The sequence below is a fragment of the Felis catus genome, chromosome E1 (assembly GCF_018350175.1).
Source record: "Felis catus isolate Fca126 chromosome E1, F.catus_Fca126_mat1.0, whole genome shotgun sequence".
NCBI lineage: Eukaryota > Metazoa > Chordata > Mammalia > Carnivora > Felidae > Felis > Felis catus.
Genome location: NC_058381.1, coordinates 51,301,501 through 51,324,914, shown reverse-complemented (window position 1 = coordinate 51,324,914; position 23,414 = coordinate 51,301,501). Strand labels below are relative to the sequence as shown.

General features: G+C 42.2%; 1 protein-coding gene across 13 annotated transcripts in view; it reads right to left on the bottom strand.

The window, feature by feature from the left end:
• Positions 1 to 3,274: 3,274 nt before the first annotated feature.
• Positions 3,275 to 23,414, bottom strand: part of KCNJ16 (potassium inwardly rectifying channel subfamily J member 16) — a 145,955-nt gene continuing 125,815 nt past the window's right edge. For 7 of the 13 annotated variants that reach the window (XM_045044282.1, XM_019818175.3, XM_019818171.3 and 4 more), the window contains one exon: positions 3,275 to 6,967. In XM_045044282.1, the coding sequence (XP_044900217.1) occupies positions 5,620 to 6,879 (1,260 nt within the window). In that variant the 5' untranslated portion in view covers positions 6,880 to 6,967 and the 3' untranslated portion in view covers positions 3,275 to 5,619. Of the gene's footprint in view, positions 6,968 to 7,686; positions 7,829 to 23,414 lie in introns of all 13 variants that reach the window. The other 6 variants (XM_019818168.3, XM_019818169.3, XM_045044281.1 and 3 more) reach the window with 2 other exon arrangements.

Sequence of the window (23,414 nt, the reverse complement as noted above, 5' to 3'; positions counted from 1 at the left end):
GTTGAGACGATCGTTTTTCCCATTTAATGATTACATAATGAAAACAACTCAACCTCAGCGTCAGAACTGCTCATTGCCCATTCAGAAGAGCCTTGGGCATTGATGGTTGTGTCTTCTTCCTCTGCGGCCCCTCCATGGCCGTGTCTCTTTGGGCAGACAACCTCTCTAATGCTGGAGGTTATGCAAAATAGAATTTGATTAAAAGAGTTGATATCTCTCTGATGCCCCAAAAGTTGCTGATTGTGGAACTGGCACCGGGCAGCTGTGTCCTTAACCTGTCCCCTATAGCTGGCCTCCCTTTCCCACACAAACTGGTATCAGATGGAACCAACAGGTAGCAGAATAAATAATTGATCGATAACATGTGTTTCTAATTCAAACAAAGAGCCTTTACCCACAGTACATAGTGCATGTGACTCAAGTATTTTATGTGGAATTTGTAAGTTTCCGATCACGTTCTGTAAAGAAGTTTTCACAGGGTCAAACCTCTTGGGGCTCTGTCTGTCCCAAGTTCAAGTTACTTAGATAGTGATTAAGGATGTTTTATAGGCCCCTGTGGTAAATGATAGCATAGAGGAAAAGCATTCCTTGGCCATGTAATTTAGCAAGACTTAATCTGTTTGGATTTTCATCCACTGGGCTTGCTGAAAACTTTAAATGATTAACCTGTTTCTCTGCAGCCTACAGAGGCTCCAAAGTTAGCATCCAGGGCCTGAGTTCAGTGATTACCCAGCTTGGGTTGCCTTTTTTTTTTTTTTTTAGAAGCTCCTTAATCTCAGTCCAGCTCCTTTTTCTTAGGATGACAGATAGACTCTAGATGCAGCATTCTTTCACTGTGCAGTATTTATAAAATAGCATAAATCAATGAGACCAAACAACAAGAGGGCAATAGTTTATTTAGCTCAGTTTATTTAAAAATATCCACCAGGTACTCAGCAACTACGAGTCCGTTGAACATCAAAACGTGTAGCCTTGTCAACTTAAACCTTCGGTCTCCGCACAAAAGATCCCAAACCCCAGGCACCGCCATTCCCGAGGAAAGGGGGCAGCACAGGGTGATATGATGGGATAGATACTGCTTGCCCTCTGCCAAATTCACAGCCCAAGTCCTAAAAGGATTGTGTTAAATTGCTTAAGAAAAGTTGGAGCCATGCAAGACGAACTTGGGAATCCTCTTGGTTCTAAGGGGTTTCTTACCAAAGAAACGCTCCAAAGCAATGCAGACCAATGATGGTTTCCTGGCAACCGTGATTTTTGCCTCTTCCGGAAAATGGAGGCCCTCGCTTGCTCTCTGCCCACAGATTTATCTGAACTGAATCTCAGTTACCAGCTTTCATGTTCAAAGGCCTTGTGCCCGGGAGAATTTCTGCAGAGAATTTGCCAAACACCTCCCTGCGGTTTAATCTGTCCGTCTTGTCTGTGTCATTATCCTTCCTTGTATATTCTGTATGTGGCACCCCCAAGTTCTTTTTTCTGGAATATAGGTCACGCTGCTGATTGCAGAATGAAAGTGAGAGAGGAAAGAAAGGCCACACCAAATTTAGAATTGAGGGAGGGCTTTGTGATTTATGGGGTACCAAGGGTGTGTAGGGTGGTTTCTGGGAACGCGCAGGTGAAGCTTACCTTAAAAAAAAAAAAAAAGAAAGAAAGAAAGCAGAGGGGCTTATCCACATGCCTTGCAGAACATTCGAGCAGAAGAATCAGAGCTTGTAATGAATGGAACCAACAGACTATTTTAAGCCAAAATAAAATTTGGTGCCTCATTATTTAGGCCCAGAGAGTGGCCCAAAGAACCTGCTTGACACATATCCTGGCCAACTCAGAAGTCATGAAATACAAAGATCTAAAAGTAAGGGTCTAGATTCCTTGGTCTGTATTTAGAGTCCACTTGAATAAGTTGATGCAGTTTGGTCTCACTAGGAGCCTGAGAAGGGTTATTAGCAGAGTTTTGCTTTTTTTTTACCAAGCTGTACTTGTGCTTGCTTGCCTGAGTCTCTGTGGATTTCGGTCACTTGCCCTAGTGAAAGTCCTACTGATATAAGTCGGGGGGGAGAGAAGGAAGAAGATAAAGGGCGGCCCCAGAGCGGTCCTAGTCAATCTTCTTATCAAGGTCACTCAGCCGTCAGTGTCTCAGAGGGCTTTCCAGGCCCGAAGTAATTCTTTTGTGTTTGTTTTACAATATACTGGCATTTCCTCAAACGCCCAGAAAATAAATGCTTTCCACAGAGACCGACTCCATCAGATGGAGTACAAGTTGAACTCCATCAAGTACAAGTTGGACCCAAGTGATCCCTTTATGCGTACTCTCCTATGTTTCCCTCTCACCGTTCAGTTAGAAACCATTTATTTCCACTCATGCAGAAGAAGTCCGGAGATCTGCAATCTTGGGCTGCCTCTTTCCTACTTTCCTGACGTCCCTTTAAGGGGTGTCCGTGAGGTCTAGGGGAGAAGGATTGATGCAGGGAGTAAAAGGACGTGTGCCACCTCAGACCCAGCGAGAGAGCTTTCTTAAAGGTCACATCCAAGGAACTCTACTGACATCTCCTGGGCGAGATCCATGCCAAGTATTACCCCCACCCCACACCCCTGCCTGCCACCCCTTAGCTGCAAGGGAGACTGGGAAGCATAGTTGCAATTGTTTTTTTTAGTCTGGCAAGTTGCTGTCCCATTTGGGAACTGGTTAGTCAGGAAGAAGCAGAGAATGAGATAGATATTTGATGCTATGGAAATTAAAAATATCCACCCCACTGTTTTGTTGTGGGGGCTAAGTGTACATGTGCAAAGCATAAGGTGCTTGATAAGCCGGTGGTACATGAAACAGCATTTCCTTCTCTCTCCCAGATCTCCCTCCCTCTTCAAGGGCCAAGTTCACAGGTGGGGCACACAGCAGAGAATGCCTTGACGCCATAGTGTGTTTCCCGTCTAATTAAGTCCACTGAATACTTTCATCTTGAGGGACAAAATAGCTGCCATAAGAAAGAATATTCGACCTACTTCTCATCATGGACAGAGCTTTTGAAACTAGAATGCCATTTTGCATGGAGCCTTCTTGCAAAGCTTACAGAAACACAACTGCTAATTCGGATATAGCTGTTCTACAAGCTGTTAAAAACCCATAAAAATGTTTATAGTTCTGCCTATGTTCTAATTCTGTAAGAGAGCATCTCCTTTTTTTTTTTTTTTTTTTTTTTTTTTTTTTTTTGGTGCTCTGCACCCAACACTGACCACATCGGCAGAGTTTGTACTAATCTGAAATACAGGCATATGCACACAATTTTTGCATTACTTTGAGATCTTTATTATTAAGTAACTCGTTGGGGCATCAAAGTATGTTATAAATCTAAACAGAAAATTAGGGACAAATGTTACATGTGAATGTCTATTTTACATTTTATTCTGGGTAGGAGGTCTTAATGGTGGAGACAGAGCACAGCAGAATGTACTCATTGATACGTCTATTCTGATACTAACAAAACCAGAATCATGGCTAGGCAGAGTCTAGGAAGCAAGGCAAAATGAAGTGAAACTAGATGTGTGTGAAACGAGCTTAAAAAGTCAGGGGAAGGGCATTTGGATCTGTCGTGGTGCTGGTTGTTTGCTACTTGGTAGACCGTAGTACTCTAATTTAGCTGAGTAATCGCGGCTACAAATCCAAATCTGCAATGCATGTGTAATTTTAAAAATGGGTTTTGCATTTCTGAAGCCAAATAGGAAAAAAAATTGCATTCTTTAGATCTCTGATATTAAGCTTCAGGACAGTTTTACAACTTGGGACCTGAGCAAAACCCTTATCCATAAAACAACAGGAATAAAAGATTTGCACATGTGCATTTAGAAAGTAACTTCATTGCTCATAGTCAAAAGAAAAAGAGGAAAAGGAAGGGAGGAAGGGAGGATGGAAAAAAGAAAAAAGAAGAAGAAAAAAAAGAAAAACACTTCACATACCTACCTATTTCACTTTTATTGGTAAGCACAGACTATATGATTCAGTTCAATTTACTTGTGTGCTTTAATTTAAATGGAGAGAGGGGGATAGGGAGCTTTTCCAGAGAAAGCAAAAACTGTGTGTACATATATTTAAATAAAATAAACAAAGAAACACTGGGGCATATACTTATTGTCAGCTCAGCAGCAACGTAAAAAAAGAAAGAAAACAGATAACTCTGAATGCAGCTAATAACGGTTTGATTTAAATTTTTTTTAATGTTTATTTATTTTTGAGAGAGACAGAGACAGAATGCGAGTGGGTTGGGGCAGAGAGAGAGGGAGGCACAGAATCTGAAGCAGGCTCCAGGCTCTGAGCTGTCAGCACAGAGCCTGATGCAGGGCTCGAACTCTCGAGCTGTGAGATCATGACCTGAGCCGAAGTCGGATGCTCAACCGACTGAACCACCCAGGCACCCTTTAACTGTTCGATTCAGAAAGCTTAAAGTGTCTTTTTACTCATAAGGGATTGGGCTTAAAGTAACCATGATTAACATCTTTTAACACAGAAACAGAGCATACAAATTTATCTCATGTCCTAAAATTTAAGCAATTCCATAGCACTTAGCTTATCCATTTAATAATATGCATAAAAATCACATTAATTCTATTTCACAAAATCTTCTATCTACATGATTGTTCCAAGTTCAAAGGAAGAGTTTCTTAAAATCTAGAATTCAAGTCATTTATGTCCTGTAAAGTGACCAAGACAGGAAGCATACCTAACTGCTTCTGGGTACACATAAGTATCTTTCCCCTGCCCTCCCTCCAATATGCTCCCCACCCCGCCATGCCACACACACACACACACACACACACACACACACACACACACAAACGGCTCCATCTTCCAAGAGAAGACGAGAGGTGGGCAAAGGAAGCCCCTTATTGTTCATTGCCTTATTTCTGCTCTTCTACATAAAGCCCTTTCTTTGTTGCAGTCAACCAAGGCATTTAAGAGAGAAATACTGCTCTGAATCATGTCCACTCTTCTTCTGCTGTATCAGTTAGAAAAAACAAAACAAAACAAAACAAACCAACTTCTAGCACTCAACGATCATTACCTGGGTAAGTGGCAGGTGTCTGCTTCTTTCCACTGATAACAAGACACTATGAGGGGCAAACATCAAACCTGCCAGGTGACTTCAGTTAAATATCTTAACGTTACAATCTACTGGATGCATTTCTCGCATACCTTGGTTGGATGACAAGATGCTTTTATGGGAAACTACTATCGATGTAAAAAATGTGTTATTTATGCTGGCTGCCCATCTTCCTATTTTTATTTATTCCAGTACCCTACCTTTGTTCTCCATTACTGAATACCATACCCCCTATTGAAGATACAACTATATGGTGTAATAAAAGGAGATGAAATTTAAACTAATCAAGTAGGCTCTTAATAGCATCCCTAATACAAAATTTGCTAGCAAAAAAAAAAAAAAGAGTTTAAACAATTGGGTACTATGTCATGTTTAGATGATTTTTCACCAGATTTAACATGTTCTTCCTATCCCCATCACCATGGCACATAGCTATAACATCCCTTAAAAGCCCTTGTATAACTACTCGCCTCGAGGTGACTGGCTACAGAGTAAAATGATTGGGTGGGAGCCCTCGTGATCACAATTTGAACTACATTTGGGATTCTACAGAGATTCTATTTAAAGTCAAGACAGCTTTCTGATAAGGTGCTTCCTTACACTCATCCGTGGCCGAGGTGGTGGTCTCCTCCGGGTTTTCACAACTGCTGACAATGGCAACCGCGCTAAATGACCTTCTTCTGACCTTGGTGTCTGACGGGCCGGGTCCTCGGACCGGAGGGGTTTTTTCCATGTTGTGGAGCTGCTGGTCCTTCCAGTCCAGTTGTTTGGCACTGCAGAAGGGGGCATAGACTTCCACGCTCCCCTCAAACTGTAAGCAGTTCACCTTGTAATACTTTCTCTTAACTTCCAGGACGTCATTGAACCTGTGGCCCCAGAGAATTTCTCGGGGAACGTAGGAACTTCTGGATTGGTGGGAAGTCCCCGTGGAATCACCAGTATAGATAAATGTCACCAAAATCTCAAAGTTATCTTTGGCCACTGCTTTTCGGTCAAGGGCATACAGAGGGCTCTCATGGTCAATTTCATGAACAATAGTTACTGGTGTGACAAGAATGATCTGATCATTAACCAACTTTAGGTCTTTAAAGGCCATCGTCATCCGCCCTTCGCTGTCTTCTGTGTAGCGGAGAAGTTGGGCTCTCACTGTGCCTTCTACCACGTGGTTTGGTCGGAAATCACCAATGCGCCACATGAGGCAAAGTTTCCCGTCCCTCATCCCTATGAGTGCAAAATAGCTAAACCGAATGGTTTGGGCTCTCTTTCGAGCGGTTGCCATTTTGGCTAAGGCGGCTCCAATGATGAAGGTATTTATGATGCAGCTCAAGATGGACTGAAGGATCACCGTGAGCACGGCCACAGAGCATTCTTCAGTGACACAGCGGTAACCGTAACCTATGGTGGTCTGGGTTTCCAGGGAGAATAAAAACGCCCCTGTGAAGGAATGGACGTTGTCAACACAAGGTGTGATGTCTGGATCATTTAACAGATCACCGTGATGAAAGGCAATGAGCCAGAAGATAGAGCCAAATATCAACCAGGAGAGAATATAGGATAAAGAAAATATCACAAACATGTGCCGCCACTTGGTATCTACGAGGGTGGTGAAAATGTCAACCACGTAGCTCCCCCATTCTCCAAAAATGTGCTTGAAGTACACATTACAGCTGCCATCTTTGTGGAGCAGACGTCTTCTGGCTCTTCTCTTCTCAGCTATGATGTGCTCTGGGGGGTAGCCTGGGTATTTGGGGTCCACGTTTACAATCGGATAGCTGCTGCCGTAATAGCTCATCCTTTCCTATGTCCTTCAAGCATCCAGGTGGATTTCGTAATAGTAATAGTTCTATTCCTATCTGTTGATTTAAGTTTTCAGTTAAGATCTGCAAAAAAAGAAAATTAAATACACTTCAGCTTTAGATTTTAATTTCCATCTTTGTAGCAATTTGCCAAATTTGAGGCAATTTCATGCCGTCTGAAATGGTGAAGACTTCATTTGAACGGCAGAGACATTCAGTATTGATTACTCCTTTCAGTTTAGAATTCAGCTCAGTCATTATAGGAACAAAATATGTAATTAGAGAAAATAACATTTTTATATATGCACAAGGCTTGGGTAAACACTATGATTATCCCAAATGAAGACTCACTACCTTTTCTGACCTGATATAAACAAAAGTCTTGGTTTTTTTTTTGTTTTGTTTTGTTTTTTTGGCTCTTCTGACATGAGGGCACTTAGAAAACAAAGCCATCTATAATGTAAAAAGACAAAACACAATTCACATATTTGAATAGCAGCCTTATCAGCCTTCTGTTTAAGTCAGATGGTTTTTCTTCTTCCTTTTTCTTAATGTTTTTATTTATTTTTAAAAGAGAAGGAGAGAGAGGGCACGCAAGGCAGGGGAGGGGCAGAGAAGGGAGACAGGGCCTGAAGCAGGCTTTGCCCTGGAGCCCAGTGCAGGCTCCAGCTCAGAAACTGTGAGATCATGGCCTGAGCCTAAGTCAGACGCTTAATCGACTGAGCCACTCAGGCACCCCCAGATGGGTTTTCTAAAAAGGACGCAATGAAGCATCACCACCTTCATGCTAACATGTAACTTACATACTCGTTGCCGCAGACTTTCACCTCCAGTGCCTGCTGCCTCCCTTCTCTTCCACGGAGGTTTTGCTTCCTTGTAGACTTCCCAGGACAGAACAGAACTGACAGGGATGCTATTTCAGATTCAAGTCCTTTCCCCTAGCCCCTTTAGTTTTAAGAGGAGAAAAAAAAAAATTCTTAACCCCAGAGGAGTTAAAACCACGCCCAGGTAAGCTTTCAATAAGGTATAAAATTGCTTCTGCTTTTGTCTCATGACATCCATCCTTTTTTTTTTTTTCCTCTTCTTTTTTTGGACACTGCAATCTCTTCTCTTTCCCTCTCAAAAGAAGCCGAAATTTTGCCAAAGTTCTAATCTTGTTTCCCTCTTAAAGGGAGCTTACTACAATTGGACCCTTCTCTCCAGCTCTGATATGTATTTCTGATGTTTTCACAGCCATCTGTAAGCAAAATCATTTTCCCCCCTCCCAATTCAGTCTTTAAAAGATCAGGGTAGAACATACAGTTCTTATCGCTTTTAGCATCCGTGGAATAGGCCAGTGGTTTTCCCAGCTCAAGTCTGAAAGTAAGTTTTAAAACTTCAGTGTTAAATGGCCTTTAGCTACTTCTATGCCAGAAACAAAAAGTCACTGCAGCCCAATTTAATGGTGTATTAATTATTAGAATATGCTTTCCCCATAATCTGCCTGTGCCAGTTGGGGGCAGGGAGGATAAGGGGGAGAAAAGATTCCCACTAGAGAATCCAGCCACTGCTGTATAGAAAATGCAGTGAGAGTAACACTATTGCGGACATCGAGACCCCTCCCCGTGAAACCAATGAAGGAAATTAATCACTAGGTACTTATCCAACACCTTCCCTGCAAAAGGGAGCAAAGAGTTAATTTCCTTCCAGTCAATAGGAATCATTTTTCTTCTTCTCCAGGGATCAGGCCCACTGGACAATAAACACTTTGTTTCGGGGACCACTGTGAGGACGAACTCTGCTTTCAGCCAAAACATCCTGTAAAGCATGTACACGTTTCTCTCCGTCCATCCCCATGCCCCCAGCCTGAGCCTTCTGCCCACTTGTCCTCCAGATATGTTTTGAGTCATAATATCCCCTCCTTTATCCCCAATCGGGTTTTTGGAGAGATGATTGCCTAATCTCAGGATGTGACCCAGGGCTGACAAAATGCTTACCGGAATGTTGAACATAAAATATTTCCACAAATTTTGTTCGCAACACATACCTAGGTTCCTGTGTGATTTGTTAACTGAGTGACACTTTCCTAACAGAAGAAAGCTGCCGAAGGTTTCTCCGTCTCCATTCTCTCAGCTGATCACCGGAGGCATGAGAATGGGACCAATTCTAATCAGAGGCACGTATGATTGGAAATTAAAAAGTCGATTCGGAGATAGAATCGCTTCCTTGTTAAAGGCCCCCAACCCAGCTCCTTTGAAAGGGACCCGCACACCCTGTGGAAGTCTGAGAATAAGAAAACGCAGTTCATAAATCAAGAGCTACTGTGTGACTCTGCTCTTTTCTACTGCCAAGAGAAAAAAAAGAAAAGGTTTTTATTTGAAATGGCACGCAGTTTGAATTCCAGCAGTGCCAGCGACTGTTACAAACAAGCTATTTTAAAAACACCTTCAACAGCATGCTAATTGGTGAATGAATTTTCAATTAATACAAGCTGTAAGGGAGCAAATTTGATGATGTGCAAAATTTGTTTCTAAATAATGGAATCGTTTCAGGGAGACAAGTTACAGCTGTGAGAGTTCTGCCCTGAACCCACCGTGCCCTGTGCCCCTGCCATGGCCCACCATGTTGAATTGATCATTTATTCCAACTTATCCAGAGAAAAGCCTTCAGATTCTGTTTAGATGCCTGCATTTGATTCGTTGACTGGCCAACCATGTGCATGATACGTTTTCTAAAAGAGATGGTCTTTTACACTAAATGCCAGATTATAAGCAAACTAGTTTAATGAGTCTTAACCATTTCTCAGATTACCCAACGAGCAAAGAATTTTATGGATGACCTTTCGTCAAAATGACTTGACAAAAATGTTTATTAATCTCTTGTCTCATCTGTTGTGTTAATTCGAGCACTTTCCCGATTTTTTACCATTAAATAATAGAGGCTAAGACTTGTGGGTTGGCTGGACATTCTATGTGTAACATGCACATTTCTTAGGATGAAACCCCAGCTTTCAGAATGCCTCCATGCATTCATAATCATCTCATCACCTTCCATTCCGTCACGAAAAATCGTTTGCGATGTTCCCACTTCTGTATGTCTTTTTGCATATTCTTGCCCTCTAGCAACCAATGGTGACTGTATCACTGGATGTGAAGTTCCATTTTTTATTAAAAATGGGAATTTGAGCACTGTGATGACAAAATTGTGGAATATAAAGTTCAGAAGGAAGTGCTGAATCTGGGGTCCCCCTTCGGGGCCAGTTTCAAATTATTTGCCAGGTGACTAACGACAAAGGCAGGAAAAAAAAAAAAAAAAGACTGCAATTTCTTTGTCGGGCACGGAGTTCTCCTATCGGAGCAGCTAGAGTTAAGAGGCAAGGCAGGTCAGGATGCTGGGCTGTTTCCTGAGAATGCTGTCGAAGTCATTACAATTTTCTCCACACCACAGAGACAACCCAGAGAAAGTTCGAGGGGTCAGCAGACCCGATCCTGACAGCGACTGTTTTCAAACCCCACTCATTGTGTTACGTTCAGACATTAAAAAAAAAAAAAAGCTTTGTAATTTACTTTGATGAGGGGGATCTGCTTTTAGCCCTTAGTATTCTAGATCTTTATGCGAATTCGGGGAGAAACCATTACTGATTTAGCAAATTTCAAATGGGCTATCCACATGATAGGGAGTATTTGCAACAGCACAAGTGAGCATCCTCCCTATCTGACCCCGTTTCTTGATACGCAGAAGGACCTCAGTCAGATGCACCCATTGTGAAGGCATCCCTCTGCCATTTTGCCAGTCTCTCAAATTCAGCTAGCTACCGAGCAGACTGCTCTCATTGATAGTTCTTCACACTTAAACTTTTCCTCAGCATGGTGACAATGCAACAAAATGGTGAAAACTTTCTTTTTTTTTTTTTAAATTCTTTTTTTTTTTAATTTTTTTTTTCAACGTTTATTCATTTTTGGGACAGAGAGAGACAGAGCATGAACGGGGGAGGGGCAGAGAGAGAGGGAGACACAGAATCGGAAACAGGCTCCAGGCTCTGAGCCATCAGCCCAGAGCCCGACGCGGGGCTCGAACTCACGGACCACGAGATCGTGACCTGGCTGAAGTCGGATGCTTAACCGACTGCGCCACCCAGGCGCCCCAAAACTTTCTAATCCCATGTCACTTTGAAAATAAAATTCAGGGGCGCCTGGGTGGCTCAGTCGGTTCAGCGTCTGACTTCAGCTCAGGTCATGATCTCACAGCTTGGGAGTTCAAGCCCCGCGTCAGGCTCTGTTGCTGACAGCTCGACGCCTGGAGCCTGCTTCGGATTCTGTGTCTCCCTTGCTCTCTGCCCCTCCCCCACTCATGCTCTGTCTCCCTCTTTCTCAAAAATAAACATTAGAAAAGTAAATTAAAGGGACTCCTGGGTGGCTCAGTTGGTTAAGCATCCAACTTTGGCTCAGGTCATGATCTCACTGTTCGTGGGTTTGAGCCCCGCGTCGGGCTCTGTGCTGATAGCTCAGAGCCTAGAGCCTGCTTCAGATTCTGTGTCTCCCTCTCTCCCTCTGCCCCTCCCCTCTCATGCTCTGTCTCTCTCAAAAATAAACAAAAAAAATAAAATTAATTAATTAAAAAAATAAAGTAAAATTCAATCTTACCTTTAGCATCTACTTAACAAAAATATTTTAATAGTGATATGAATTGTCATTGTATAATTTGAGATACACCACAGAGAATGTTCTAAATATCTCTGCGAAATTCAATTATTAATGCCCCTGGCCTTTGATATTAACAAGTACCTTCTTGAGCACGTACACCATTTATGCGAGGTCATCGGTAATCAAGTTACTTTCCTGGCGACTATTAGATGAGACAAATTTTAGCGGACACATGAGAGCTGATGAGGCAGAGAGTAGAAAGGGTGGCCTAGATTCTGTGTGCAGGTCATTGTCTTTAGAGACTGCCTTGAGGGCAGCTCTGTGGCGTGTGAAGGGGGCCAGAGCAAGAACCTGTGGTCAGAAGGCACTTGTGGGTGGGCCCTGGCCGCTGAGGAGGAAAGAAGGACGGAGTTCATGGGATAGGACAGAACCCAAACCAGTTAGGTTGTTTTGCTCAAAACCTATTCCATAATTTATTGCCTTGGAATTATGCTAGAGCCTTGTCTTGCCTGGAATCCTCCAAAGACATTCAGACACAATTAGGTGGAGCTCTTCATTCAGCCATTGAACACCTGCTTCGCCCAGAACCCACTAGATACTGCCCAGACTTCTCCAAATACTCCCTGTCTCCCAAATTTCAAACAGTTTCTCCTTTGTTGACATTCCATGGCCTTCTCCTGTTTCTCCTCAGCTGCTATCATCCCCAGAGCAGGTCTCGGATTGAGCTCCAACCTTTAACCTCTCTGTTCAAACTTCTGCCTTCCAACTTCTCAGTGATGAAAGACTTTACCTCTTTCCTGATCGAACTCTACAATCTCTCCTGAATCAATTTAAGAAAGTCTTGTGCCAGTTTAAGACAGGAAAGGGGGTTCTGCTATGCTACGAGCAAACAACCGGACTGAATCCTGGAGCTGGGAGGGAGAAACAGAAACCAGGTGTTACAACATTGCTGGTAACTTTATCTGGACGGCCTCTTTCTAGCCCATTTTTTTTCTTATGTAATATCTACAACCTAATCATAAATCTGCCATATCCAAAAATGATGCTCTGTTTTGTAAAGAAGTAGGAAAGTCTGGAATTATGTTTCCCCATTTTCTGGATGTCCAGATCATACAAAAGCAGTAAGAATTATAACTGCAGGGCTGCCTTGGTAGCTCACTTGGTTAGGCATCTGACTCTCGGTTTCGGCTCAGGTCATGATCTTGCCGTTTGTGAGTTTGAGCCCCATGTCAGGTTCCAAGTTGACAATGAGGAGTCTACTTGGGATTCTCTCTCTCTCTCTTTTTCCCTCTGTGTCCCTCCCCCGCACATGCTCTCTCCCTCTCTCAAAATAAATAAATAAATTTTAGGGGCTCCTGGATGGCTCAGTCGGTTGAGCGTCCGACTTCAGCTCAGGTCATGATCTCACGGTCCATGAGTTCGAGCCCCGTGTTGGACTCTGTGCTGACAGCTCAGAGCCTGGAGCCTGCTTCACATTCTGTGTCTCCCCCTCTCTCTGCCCCTCCCCCCACTCACTGTCTCTATCAAAAAATGAATAAACGTCAAAAAATTAAACAAAAATAAATAAACTTTAAAAAAAATGAAGGGGCGCCTGGGTGGCGCAGTCGGTTAAGCGTCCAACTTCAGCCAGGTCACGATCTCGCGGTCCAGGAGTTCGAGCCCCGCGTCGGGCTCTGGGCTGATGGCTCAGAGCCTGGAGCCTGTTTCCGTTTCTGTGTCTCCCTCTCTCTCTGCCCCTTCCCCGTTCATGCTCTGTCTCTCTCTGTCCCAAAAATAAATAAACGTTGAAAAAAAAAATTAAAAAAAAATTAAAAAGAAGAATTAAAATTCCAAATTATTCTGCCTTAAAAATGAATGATCTTAATAAGCAATAGTCTGAAATAGAATGTTTTTTGGTCTTGTAGAGAAATCCTGAATTGAGAGACAGACTTCCAATTCCAGGTCTGTCCCCAGTATCTGGAGTGGTTCATGAAAGTAACTTTCTCAGAACCTCAGTGCCCTCGTGCATGATATGGGAATAAGAACACCTATGTGACTGAGTTATTGTGAGTTTGATCGAGATAGTGAATGGGAAGCCATATGTCACTGTGCCAACCTCATGGTAATTACTAGATAATTATTGTTTGAATGTGAATCTTGTGAAGACTCAGTTTCCCTCTCAGTAAAATATCAGAACATCTGCTTGACCCTATCAAGGAGCTTTCCACTTGCCTGACTGAAGGGTTGACAATGTGGCTCCCGGCAGATACTTCTATTTTAAATTCAGGGGTGGCACCACTGTTTCCTACTACTGAGCTACAGGGGCCAATTCTCCATCTTTCTAGCTTCCCAAAGCGCCAGCGACTGGATCGTATTCCTTTCCTTTTCACAACTGTCACCAAATGGGAAATCCCCTACTCCTTGTCTTCAGCACAGGCGCACACACACATACCCCTATCCCACAACACACATACACACTCCCATATACATGCATGCACATACTTTCAACTCAATGATAAAAATGCATTGCTTAAAAAAAAAAAATTGTGCTGCTATTCTCTCTGAGCAACCAAGCTAAAGGAAACAAGACTGACAAGCTTAGCAAAGTCAACAGATTAAAGAAATCCATTAGGTAGTTATCATGTGTATTTTTTGTCTTAAAAGGTATGGGCATGTTTTACTAAAATAGTTCTGAAGGTTTCTCTTGTTCTTATCGTGATAATCAGCCCATCCCTGTCTTGGTTGGACGCCAGCCTGGGTTGCTCAGAAGGGTGCTCCTTTGAGCTGTATCGGGGTTGGTTGCAGAAGCTGGATGTCATGAGATCTTACGTCCTTTTAAGAGAACGCAGTCCAACCTTCACGTGTCAGGTTCCCCAGTGGCGTCTAAAGGTCTCCAATGGGAATTTGTTGCTGATTGTTTTCATTCGTGTCTTGTCTTTTATTCATTTTTTTTTCAATTACACTCCTACTGTGTGCCAGACCCACCCACTTTTAGGAATTAGTGAGAGTCCTACTTACTCGGAAGGCACATTTGAGGATTGGCAAAAGGAAGCACTAACTCAGAATGGCCCGCAGCAAGGAGAGAGGGCGCAGTTTAACCCGGGCGATCAGAGAGTGTTTGGTGCCCACTTGGCATCCAAGTGAGGATGTGCTCTTCACTTTTCCTTCCTGTGGCCTTCAGTAAGAAAGTTCTCGACTCAGGCCTCGTTCTCTGTTGTATTTTGTTTGTTTGAGACACGGTCACTATCTAGTCGTTAAGGCTTTCGCTATTTACAGGTGTAATCTGGCTGCTGTACCCTTTGCTCTGAGCTAATTTTAAGAACCGGTTCTCAGAAGAACCTATCATTACAGGAACGCATCTGCATTTTATCGCTAAAGTCAGGCTTTCCTGATCAGGTAAAAACCTGGTTTTACCAGGTCTACATAACAGCCTTCTAACTCATCTCTTGCCACCTTTATCCAGAGTGATAGTTCTAACCTAAAATGTAAATCAAATACTCCTCCTGCTACCATGGATCCAGTCGAAGCTCCATATTATGGTCCTGCAGTAGCTCTGTTAAAGGACAAGAGCAAAGATTTGGATTCTGATCATGGTTCCACATCTCAGCTGCATGATATCAGCATCTTACAGGTATCTTTCAGCTTCCCTTTCTTTATTTGAAACACAGGGACAATCGTTGACTCTTAAAACGCTTTTCATAAGGAAAAAATGGCATAATGTAAAAGATCACAATGGTTAGCATCTTGGAAGCTGTCTTTATTTATAGTCTCTGTTGACCCCTTAATTTGAATGCCTATTTCTCCTCTGTTTCTTATAATAGCTTACAATACTGGGTCTTTATCTACTCTGGGATAGATGGATATCTGAACTACAATATGAAAAAATGAATACGACTAAATAAGAAGAAGGAGAAAAAGAGTTTTCCAGGCAGAGGAACAGCATTTGCAAAGACTCTGTGACTCAAGGATGCACAGGGCATGCTTTCCAAAGAACTGAAATCAAGGAGAGAGGGAGCTGAAGCTGGAAATGAAAGTGATTGAAGTATCTTAACTAACAGTACAGCATAATAAGGTTTCTATTTTTAAAAAGACCACTCTGGGGCGCCTGGGTGGCTCAGTCGGTTAAGCGTCCGACTTCAGCTCAGGTCACGATCTCGCAGTCCGTGAGTTCGAGCCCTGCGTCGGGCTCTGGGCTGATGGCTCAGAGCCTGGAGCCTGCTTCGGATTCTGTGTCTCGCTCTCTCTCTGCCCCTCCCCCGTTCATGCTCTGTCTCTCTCGGTCTCAAAAATAAATAAACGTTAAAAAAAAATTAAAAAAAAAAAGACCACTCTGGCTGTCCAATGGAAAATTGGCTGGAGAAATTTAAAAGCAGGCATGGGGAGTAAACCAGGAAAGTATTTCAATGATCAAGTAAGAGGTGACGGTGGTCAGGATTAGGACACTGCCAGTGGAAGTGGCAAAGCCACTTATCACCACAGTGTTTCTTTACCAGCACCTGGAGCAGAGTCACATGACCCTGGAGTGACCAATCAGAACTTCACAAACAAGTCTTTGACTCTTGAGGAAGTGATTGATACAAGGGTATTGGACCCTATTATTTGAGGCAACTTCAGGGAGTCAAGAAGCCAGCGGTGAGGTGGCGCGTCTAAGTTTCTCTACAGAAGGGTACAAGTCGCAACTCCTAGTGAGACGGTCCCCCAGGTAAGATGCTCATTTTGCCTCACTTCTTGCTTTTGGCTCATATCAGGTTTTCTCTTTTCATACAAAGAGGCAAGAGTATGGTCTAATCAGTCTCCCTTACTCCTATCACATAAACCGGCAGCAAGTCCTATGGGCTCACCTCCAAAATAGATCTTGGGGTGCCTGTGTGGCTCAGTCAGTTAAGTGACTGACTCTTGATTTCGGCTCAGGTCATGATCTTAAGGTCATGGGGTTGAGTTCAGTGTCGGGCCCCATGCTGACAGTACAGGGCCTGCTTGAGATTCTCTCTCTCCGTGTCTCTCTTTGCACATGCTCTCCCACTCTCCCACTCTCTCTCTCTCCCACTCTCTCTCTCTTACTTTCTTCAGTAAAGTTCTTCTTCCCCTCTCCCACTCTCTCTTGCACATGCTCCCTCTCTCTCTCTCAAAATAAATAAATAAACTTAAAGAAAGAACAAAGTAGATCTCAAATCTAATCAGATCTCCTGGTAGTCCAAACCACCATATCTTCAGTGGACCACTAAGAGATCTTCTTTGCCTGCCCTTGCACTGTAATCTACTCTTTTTGAAAATAAAATCAAAACATGTCACTCCCCTGCTTAAAACCCTCCAGCACCTTTCCAGTCTTCCCATTGCAATTAGAGTAGTTTGCACAATCTGTGTTATATACACAGCACATACCTCTGACTCTGCCCACCTCTTGAAATTACTTCCTACCATTCTCCTTCCTACTGTTCACTCTCTAACATCACCGTGTCTCCCTCTTTCACTGACACAAAGGTCCACAAGTTATAGTCTAAGGGCCAAATCGGGCTCACCTCTCGCTTTCATAAAATTTTATTGGAACACATTCAGACCATTGTTTGTAAAATTGTCTACAGCTACTTAGTGTCATGCTACCACTGCCGACTTGAGTAGCTGCAACAGACACACATGATTCACAGAGCCAATCATGTCTGCCAGAGTTCCACTCTAACACCCAAGGATGCTCTGCCTCAGGGCCTTTGTACATCCTTTTCTGCCTGTGTGACTTCTTATTTATCATCACTGAAGTCTCATCTTTAATGTCACCTTTTCAGAGGGGCCGTATCTGATGAGGATGTGAACTAAAATCCTCCCCCACATCATTCTTTTTTGCATCGTTAGCATGATTTTCATGTCAAAACACTCGCCACCAGTGATGGATTACATGTTTGTTGGCTGGATTGCCCCATGGAATAGACTGTAAGCTCCATGAAAAAAGATCCTCTTGTCTTCTTCGCCCCTGTATCCCCAGCAGCTAGAGTAACGTGTGGCATGTAGGCATTCACCAATTATACATCGAAGGAATGAACTAATACACCAGTTATACATCGAAGGAATGAACTAATAACTAATTGAACAATATACTATCCTTAAGGAGATTTTAGTTCTAGTAAAAGAATCAGCCTTCTTAGAAGTGTAGACCATCAGCGCTGGTAATTCTGCAAACATCAGCTCTCAGTTCCTTCCACTTACCTTGCCTCTCCCCTGTCCTAGCTGCCAGTTCACACATAGTTTAAAAAAAAAAAAATCACACTGTTTATTTAGGTTAGCAGCTTCCCTAGAACTGCGGATTTCAGTATGATAATGCCTGCAGCTATGCTGCAGAACTCTGGAACTCTGGAGTCGGGGAAAAAAAAAAAAGAAATCAAGCTTGGCACTAAAAAGTGTTTAATAACATTTGTTAAAGCCATGATTGAATTATTAGCAATGTGGTTCCCCTAACACGGATGCCTGTCATTATACTGTCATTTTAAAGATGTGTCCAAATATAATATATATTATATATTTAATTTGAACTATTTCTGGAGGTAAGTTGGCATGACGCGACAACAGTCTACGAATTTCATGCAGCCAGTGATCCAGAAACTCCATCTGTACCAGTATATCCCAAAGAAATGATCATGGGTGAGCATAGAGACATGGCTAATTTGTACAACTATTTGTAGTAGCAAATTTTGGCCAGGGTCTCACCATCTAATAAATGTGGGATTGGTTCATAGGTAATGGTACAATCATAACACTACTCGTTACTTTTAATGTGCCCATTAAAAGCGATGGAAGAGAATGAGAGAAAAAAATGTGAAACATATTGTCTGGTAGAAAAAATAAAACAGGGCTTAAAAAAAAAAATCCAGGGCTGTAAAACAGCTTGTATGATAGTATTTTATATATATGTGTGTATATATACACACACACATATATATATATTTAAATATATTTAAAACAGAGAACAGACAGTATGATATGCAACAAAATGTTAATTGTGGCCCTCTCTGTTTGGTATGATTATTTTTTCTCCTTCTGTTTCTTCTATTTGCTTATTTACATTTTACAGGGAACACACATTACTTTAACCAAAAAAAAAAAAAGAAAAAGAAAAAGAAAAGAAAAGAGAAATAGGTATTTTTCAGTTGGTAGTTTGAAGTGTATCAATTCTGAGGCTTCACAAAGGGAAAGCAAACCAATAGCAATCTAAAAGCATTTATTAGGGCCTTTAAAAGGCAGCTATAAATAGCCCAGGGAGGCAGACAGTCCTACAGACGTTTAAAGTCAGACATTGATGCTGTAATTTTTGCTGGAACAATTCACAGAAACAAATATAGTGACATTTAATTCATCTAAGTAAAACCAGATCTCATTTAAAACAAGGAGGGGGGATGGAGAGGGAGTCGGGTCAGATTTGGCCACTGGAGACTGATTGCAGAAATCATGAAAGCACTTGGTAACAAATCAGGGATACATAAAGCAGAGGTAAAATTAAACAGGCATCAAATACAATCCTCCCTCTCAGTGCCCCCTTTTCTCCCTTCCCCATTCCAAAACATATTAAACCGTTAATACCTTCATTTCTTGGCTTGGGATACCAAAGTCTGTTTTAGGCATCTCTCTTTTATCTTAATATTTTCAATAACTTTGGAAAGAAAATGTTAAAAGTTGTGCTATTTTGCAACTTTACTACTTTAAGGCCTATGTTGTTAGATTTTAAGACCCAAGGAAACGGTCCTTGGAAATGGATGAATTTGAGAAGGGCAGTTAGGTATTTATGATGTAGATTTGCCTAACTAGACAGCCCTGGCCGGTGCTTAAGAATTCATTTTCATGAACTCCAAAACCTCATTAAGACACGTCGGCCAGCAGTACAACATAGAGTCTTTCTGCAAGTGTAATCTACCACCAAGCTTGCACAGACCTGGGGGAGCACCTTACACCTTCAGAGCCTTGGGCTTCACCCCAATCATTTGGATTCCCTTCCCTCCCCCCTCCCCATCGCCACTTGGTCCTTCTACATCCTCAAGATAGAGATCTACCACCTTAATGTTTCAAGAATTGAGACACTGGGTTTTGACAGACCTGAGACTGAGTTCAGATGTCTGCTTGATCATTAGTGACACGGTGCATTTGTGCATAAATGACTCGACCTCGTCAAGCCACGATTTGCCCATCTGAAAAATGCAAATCATAGGACTTCTATGAAGATTAAATGAAGCTGTGTTCCCAAATCTCCTTTCATGGGGCTGGTACTTAATAAATATTTAATTGCAATGCTTGTAGCTATGACTATAGTTCAATCAAGTATAGATCTAGAGGAGAGAGAGAGAGAGAGAGAGAGAGAGAGAGAGAGAGAGAGAGACTGCCATGTTTTTAATGATAAATCACTATTAGATTGGCAATTTCCCAGGCTTGTTTGAAAGTTGCCTTCTAGCACCTAATTGTCTCGACATCACCTTTAGGGAGACATGACAGAGCTGCCCAGAAAAACCACAAGTATCATTAAGAATAGGAGTCATTATGTACTAGCCACTCACCTTGCTTTCTAAATGCCAGCACCTCTGACCGAACTTTCATAGCTCCCGTATAGTTTGATTTGGGAGCCACTTTGGTGGAACCTAACGGTGCATTCCAAAACAAATGTAATCTATGGAAAACATATGTGCCGTGACTTTTGACCTTCTTCGAGTTTGGTGTTTATGGTATTCCAACAGAACACCCGGTCCTATCACTCTGTTGGTATTTTCCAATTTTGTGAGAACTGCCTGCAAATTGCCCTCTTTGGAAATTTACAGAGAATCTATTTATTAACCTATTCAATCTGCTGGGGATCACTGAAGTCACACATGTGATTTTGCTAGTAGACCAGGAACTCCCTGGATAGTGTCTACAACTTTAACCTTTAAATGATTGAGTTTCCACTTTAAGCGGTCAAAATGAAAACTCAGGACATCTTCGTTGGGGAGAAACATAAGGCAACTGTTACTGGTTCGTATCTTAATTTCCATTGTCCCTTGTGGATGCCGATAAATTGGGAAGGTCTTTAAAATACAGGACAAAAGATCTCCCTGGGAAGATCCAGATAGATAGCCAATTGAGGTAATACCTTAAGCCGTGTGTCGCCTATCACATGAGATTAGCTTTATTAGCCTTTTCAAGGGCACTTGGCAAAAAAGCATTGCCACTTACTACCGATAATAAACGACTTAAGTAGCTGATGGAAATCCGTGCCTTTGACAGACTCTCAAATTTTCATGCATTTCATCTTCTATACTTTCTCCATCGGTTATAGTCCTGTCTCCACGGCAGTGGTATAGAAGCAGAATGAAGCTGGAAGGTTTGATGCTGTTATCTATGAATGCCTATACAAACAGAGGTGACCCAAATTAGCAACACTTCTCTTAAAAAGGAAAAGTGATACTATTCTCAGTGTATTCATTGTGATGGACACTAGGGAGTTTAGTGTGGGGCAGACAGGGACGTTTTTCCCCTCAACTTCATGGCAAACTATTTAAGCCTTCATTGTAGGAGACTGTTTCACTTGGCTAAATATATCAATGCCTACAGTGAGCTAGAAAAGATCGTGGAAACAGCCTTTGTGTATTCCTCGATTCGATTAACATTTAACTAATCTGAGGCATTGTGCGAGCTATCACTGAGGATTATGAAGACTATTACTGCCCTGGAGGAGCTCCATCTTGCCAAGTATACCACAGACATTTTGTCAAGACAACCGGCCGGAGAGTGGAGGCATCTGCGGTAGATTAATAACGACATGGCATGATGCTGTAGCTGCAAAAGAAAGGTGGTTGGGTTTGAGACCTTTCCTAGCATTTAAGGTGCAGAGGTGCTTCCCCAGCATTCTGCTTTGGTGGTCAGTTCTTGATTTTGTAGGCTAATGAAGGAAGATGGTGCTATAGATAAGCCACAGAAGGAAAGCAATGAGAAATCGATTTGCATTTGGCTTGGAATAAATCATATGCTTTGGAAAGAATGCCCCAGTTCGGTACTTTGCAGGCTATTAAAATGATTTTTCTGTTCCCTGGATTCAAGCTATCAGACAGGCAGGATGTAATCAAGGGGAACATTCTGGGCAGTTGAGCAAAAGGCAGTTTAGGAATTTTTATTTTTAATTTCTTGGGCTAATTCATCCAGCAGATAATCTGCCTATGGAAATTTAAGTGGTGCTTGGCTTGAACAAATAGATTTCCCACATCCAAATCAAAATTCATTCTGAGCCAAGAATGTACACAGCATAGCTATATGTGAAAAGGTTTCCAATATATTTTGAAAGTTCAACAATTTTTAGCTACTGATTTTATTAAAAATTATTCATACCATTGTAACGGTAGCCGACATGGCCTCCCTTTATTTGAGACTGACTGGAGGAGGGGATGGAAAAGAACGCTTTCTCTGGTAATGTGATTACCTTTTGCTTCAACTTTATAAAAATGCCACTTTGCACCCATGTCTGGTAGATAACATTTCTGAAAAACTCATTCAACAGATGAGCCTTGGCAATGCTGCAGAAGTTTAAAATCTTAATGGAAAGAATATGCTATGAACTAAAATAGCTTTTTCCATTCATAGAGTTTAGGAGCAGAGGAAGAAATATTGGCTTTTTAACCGAGAAATGTAAACATCGTTGGCACCTGAACTTCCAAATTTTATGTAACTTTCCAGTAGAAAGATAGATTGGATGCCCTCATTGAACAACAACAACAAAAAAAAACGACAAACCCATCCTCAAAGACAGATTTTCAACAACTTAGGAAAATGTCCGTGCCAGCTTCCATATCCACAAGCATTTAAGAACGGAAACATAACAAGCTGAGGGAATATTTGTCCTGTTAATCATTCATATTTGACCAAATGGCACTGAAATGTTGTGAAAACCAAAGACTCAACCTCTTCCTCTCCAGCACCACCAACCTAGAACTTGCACTTGTGTTCTTGGGTTCCTGGTACCAGGCTTGGTTTGGCAACACGCTATCTATGCATGTGCCATTAAGCAAAACAGATCCTCACTTCCTCTCCCCAGCCGTGCTGTTCATGACCTCTATCCTGGTCATTTGAACCAAAGAACACTCCTTGCAGGGAAACAACACATTGGGATTTGTGACCTTGCCTGTCTGTGGGCATATTTCCCTAGTCCCTTTCCCCAAGGAGCTTTTACTGTCAGTTCAATAGAACAGCGCTAATAAAAAATCTCCACAATCTAAAGAGCAATAGCCAGGAAGTCAAAGAATTACCACCAAGGAGCTTAGTGCGGTGCAACCTTGAAGATCCCACCCACAGGCAATCTGTGATGCCAATCAAGGTCTCTCTATGTGCTCCCTGCTTCTACTTGTAGTCACATCTTCCTTCCACTCTTTTCAGCTCAATGCTGAATGAAGCCTCAATGCTGTGTCCCTCTCCCCTAATCCTAATAGCAATCCTGAAAAGCAAGTTTTACTATATCTTTTATGTTTTGCAAGTTAACAAACTAAGGCTTAGAGAAATGAAGTTGTCTGCTAAAGAAGCAGGCTTCAGCCCAAGTCTCCGTAACTGGATTATAAATGGTGCATAAAAGTTAATGTCATGCTCTTGGATATGCATATTTTTGTATCTAAGGCTCGAAACAGATCTTCTAGAATTAAGGAAATTGTGTGCTATTCCTGTAGCTCCAAACACCAGGGTTATAGGGAAATAATTTCAGCATCAGTGGTTGTTTTCAAGCTTTCTTGAGATATATCTACCCACTCCACTGATAAGAGCAGTCGCTGATGTGCACACCAGTATACACAAGCATAAGTGACTTTCAACCAGCAAAACCCCACCTAATTGAGCCATTAAGAAGTGTCAGCAAGGAAAGAGGCCAAAGGAAACTCAGAGCTGGGTTGGGGGTGTTGGGGAATGCTGTCAATGAGGGCTTATTGGGCGCTGCCTTTTCATGG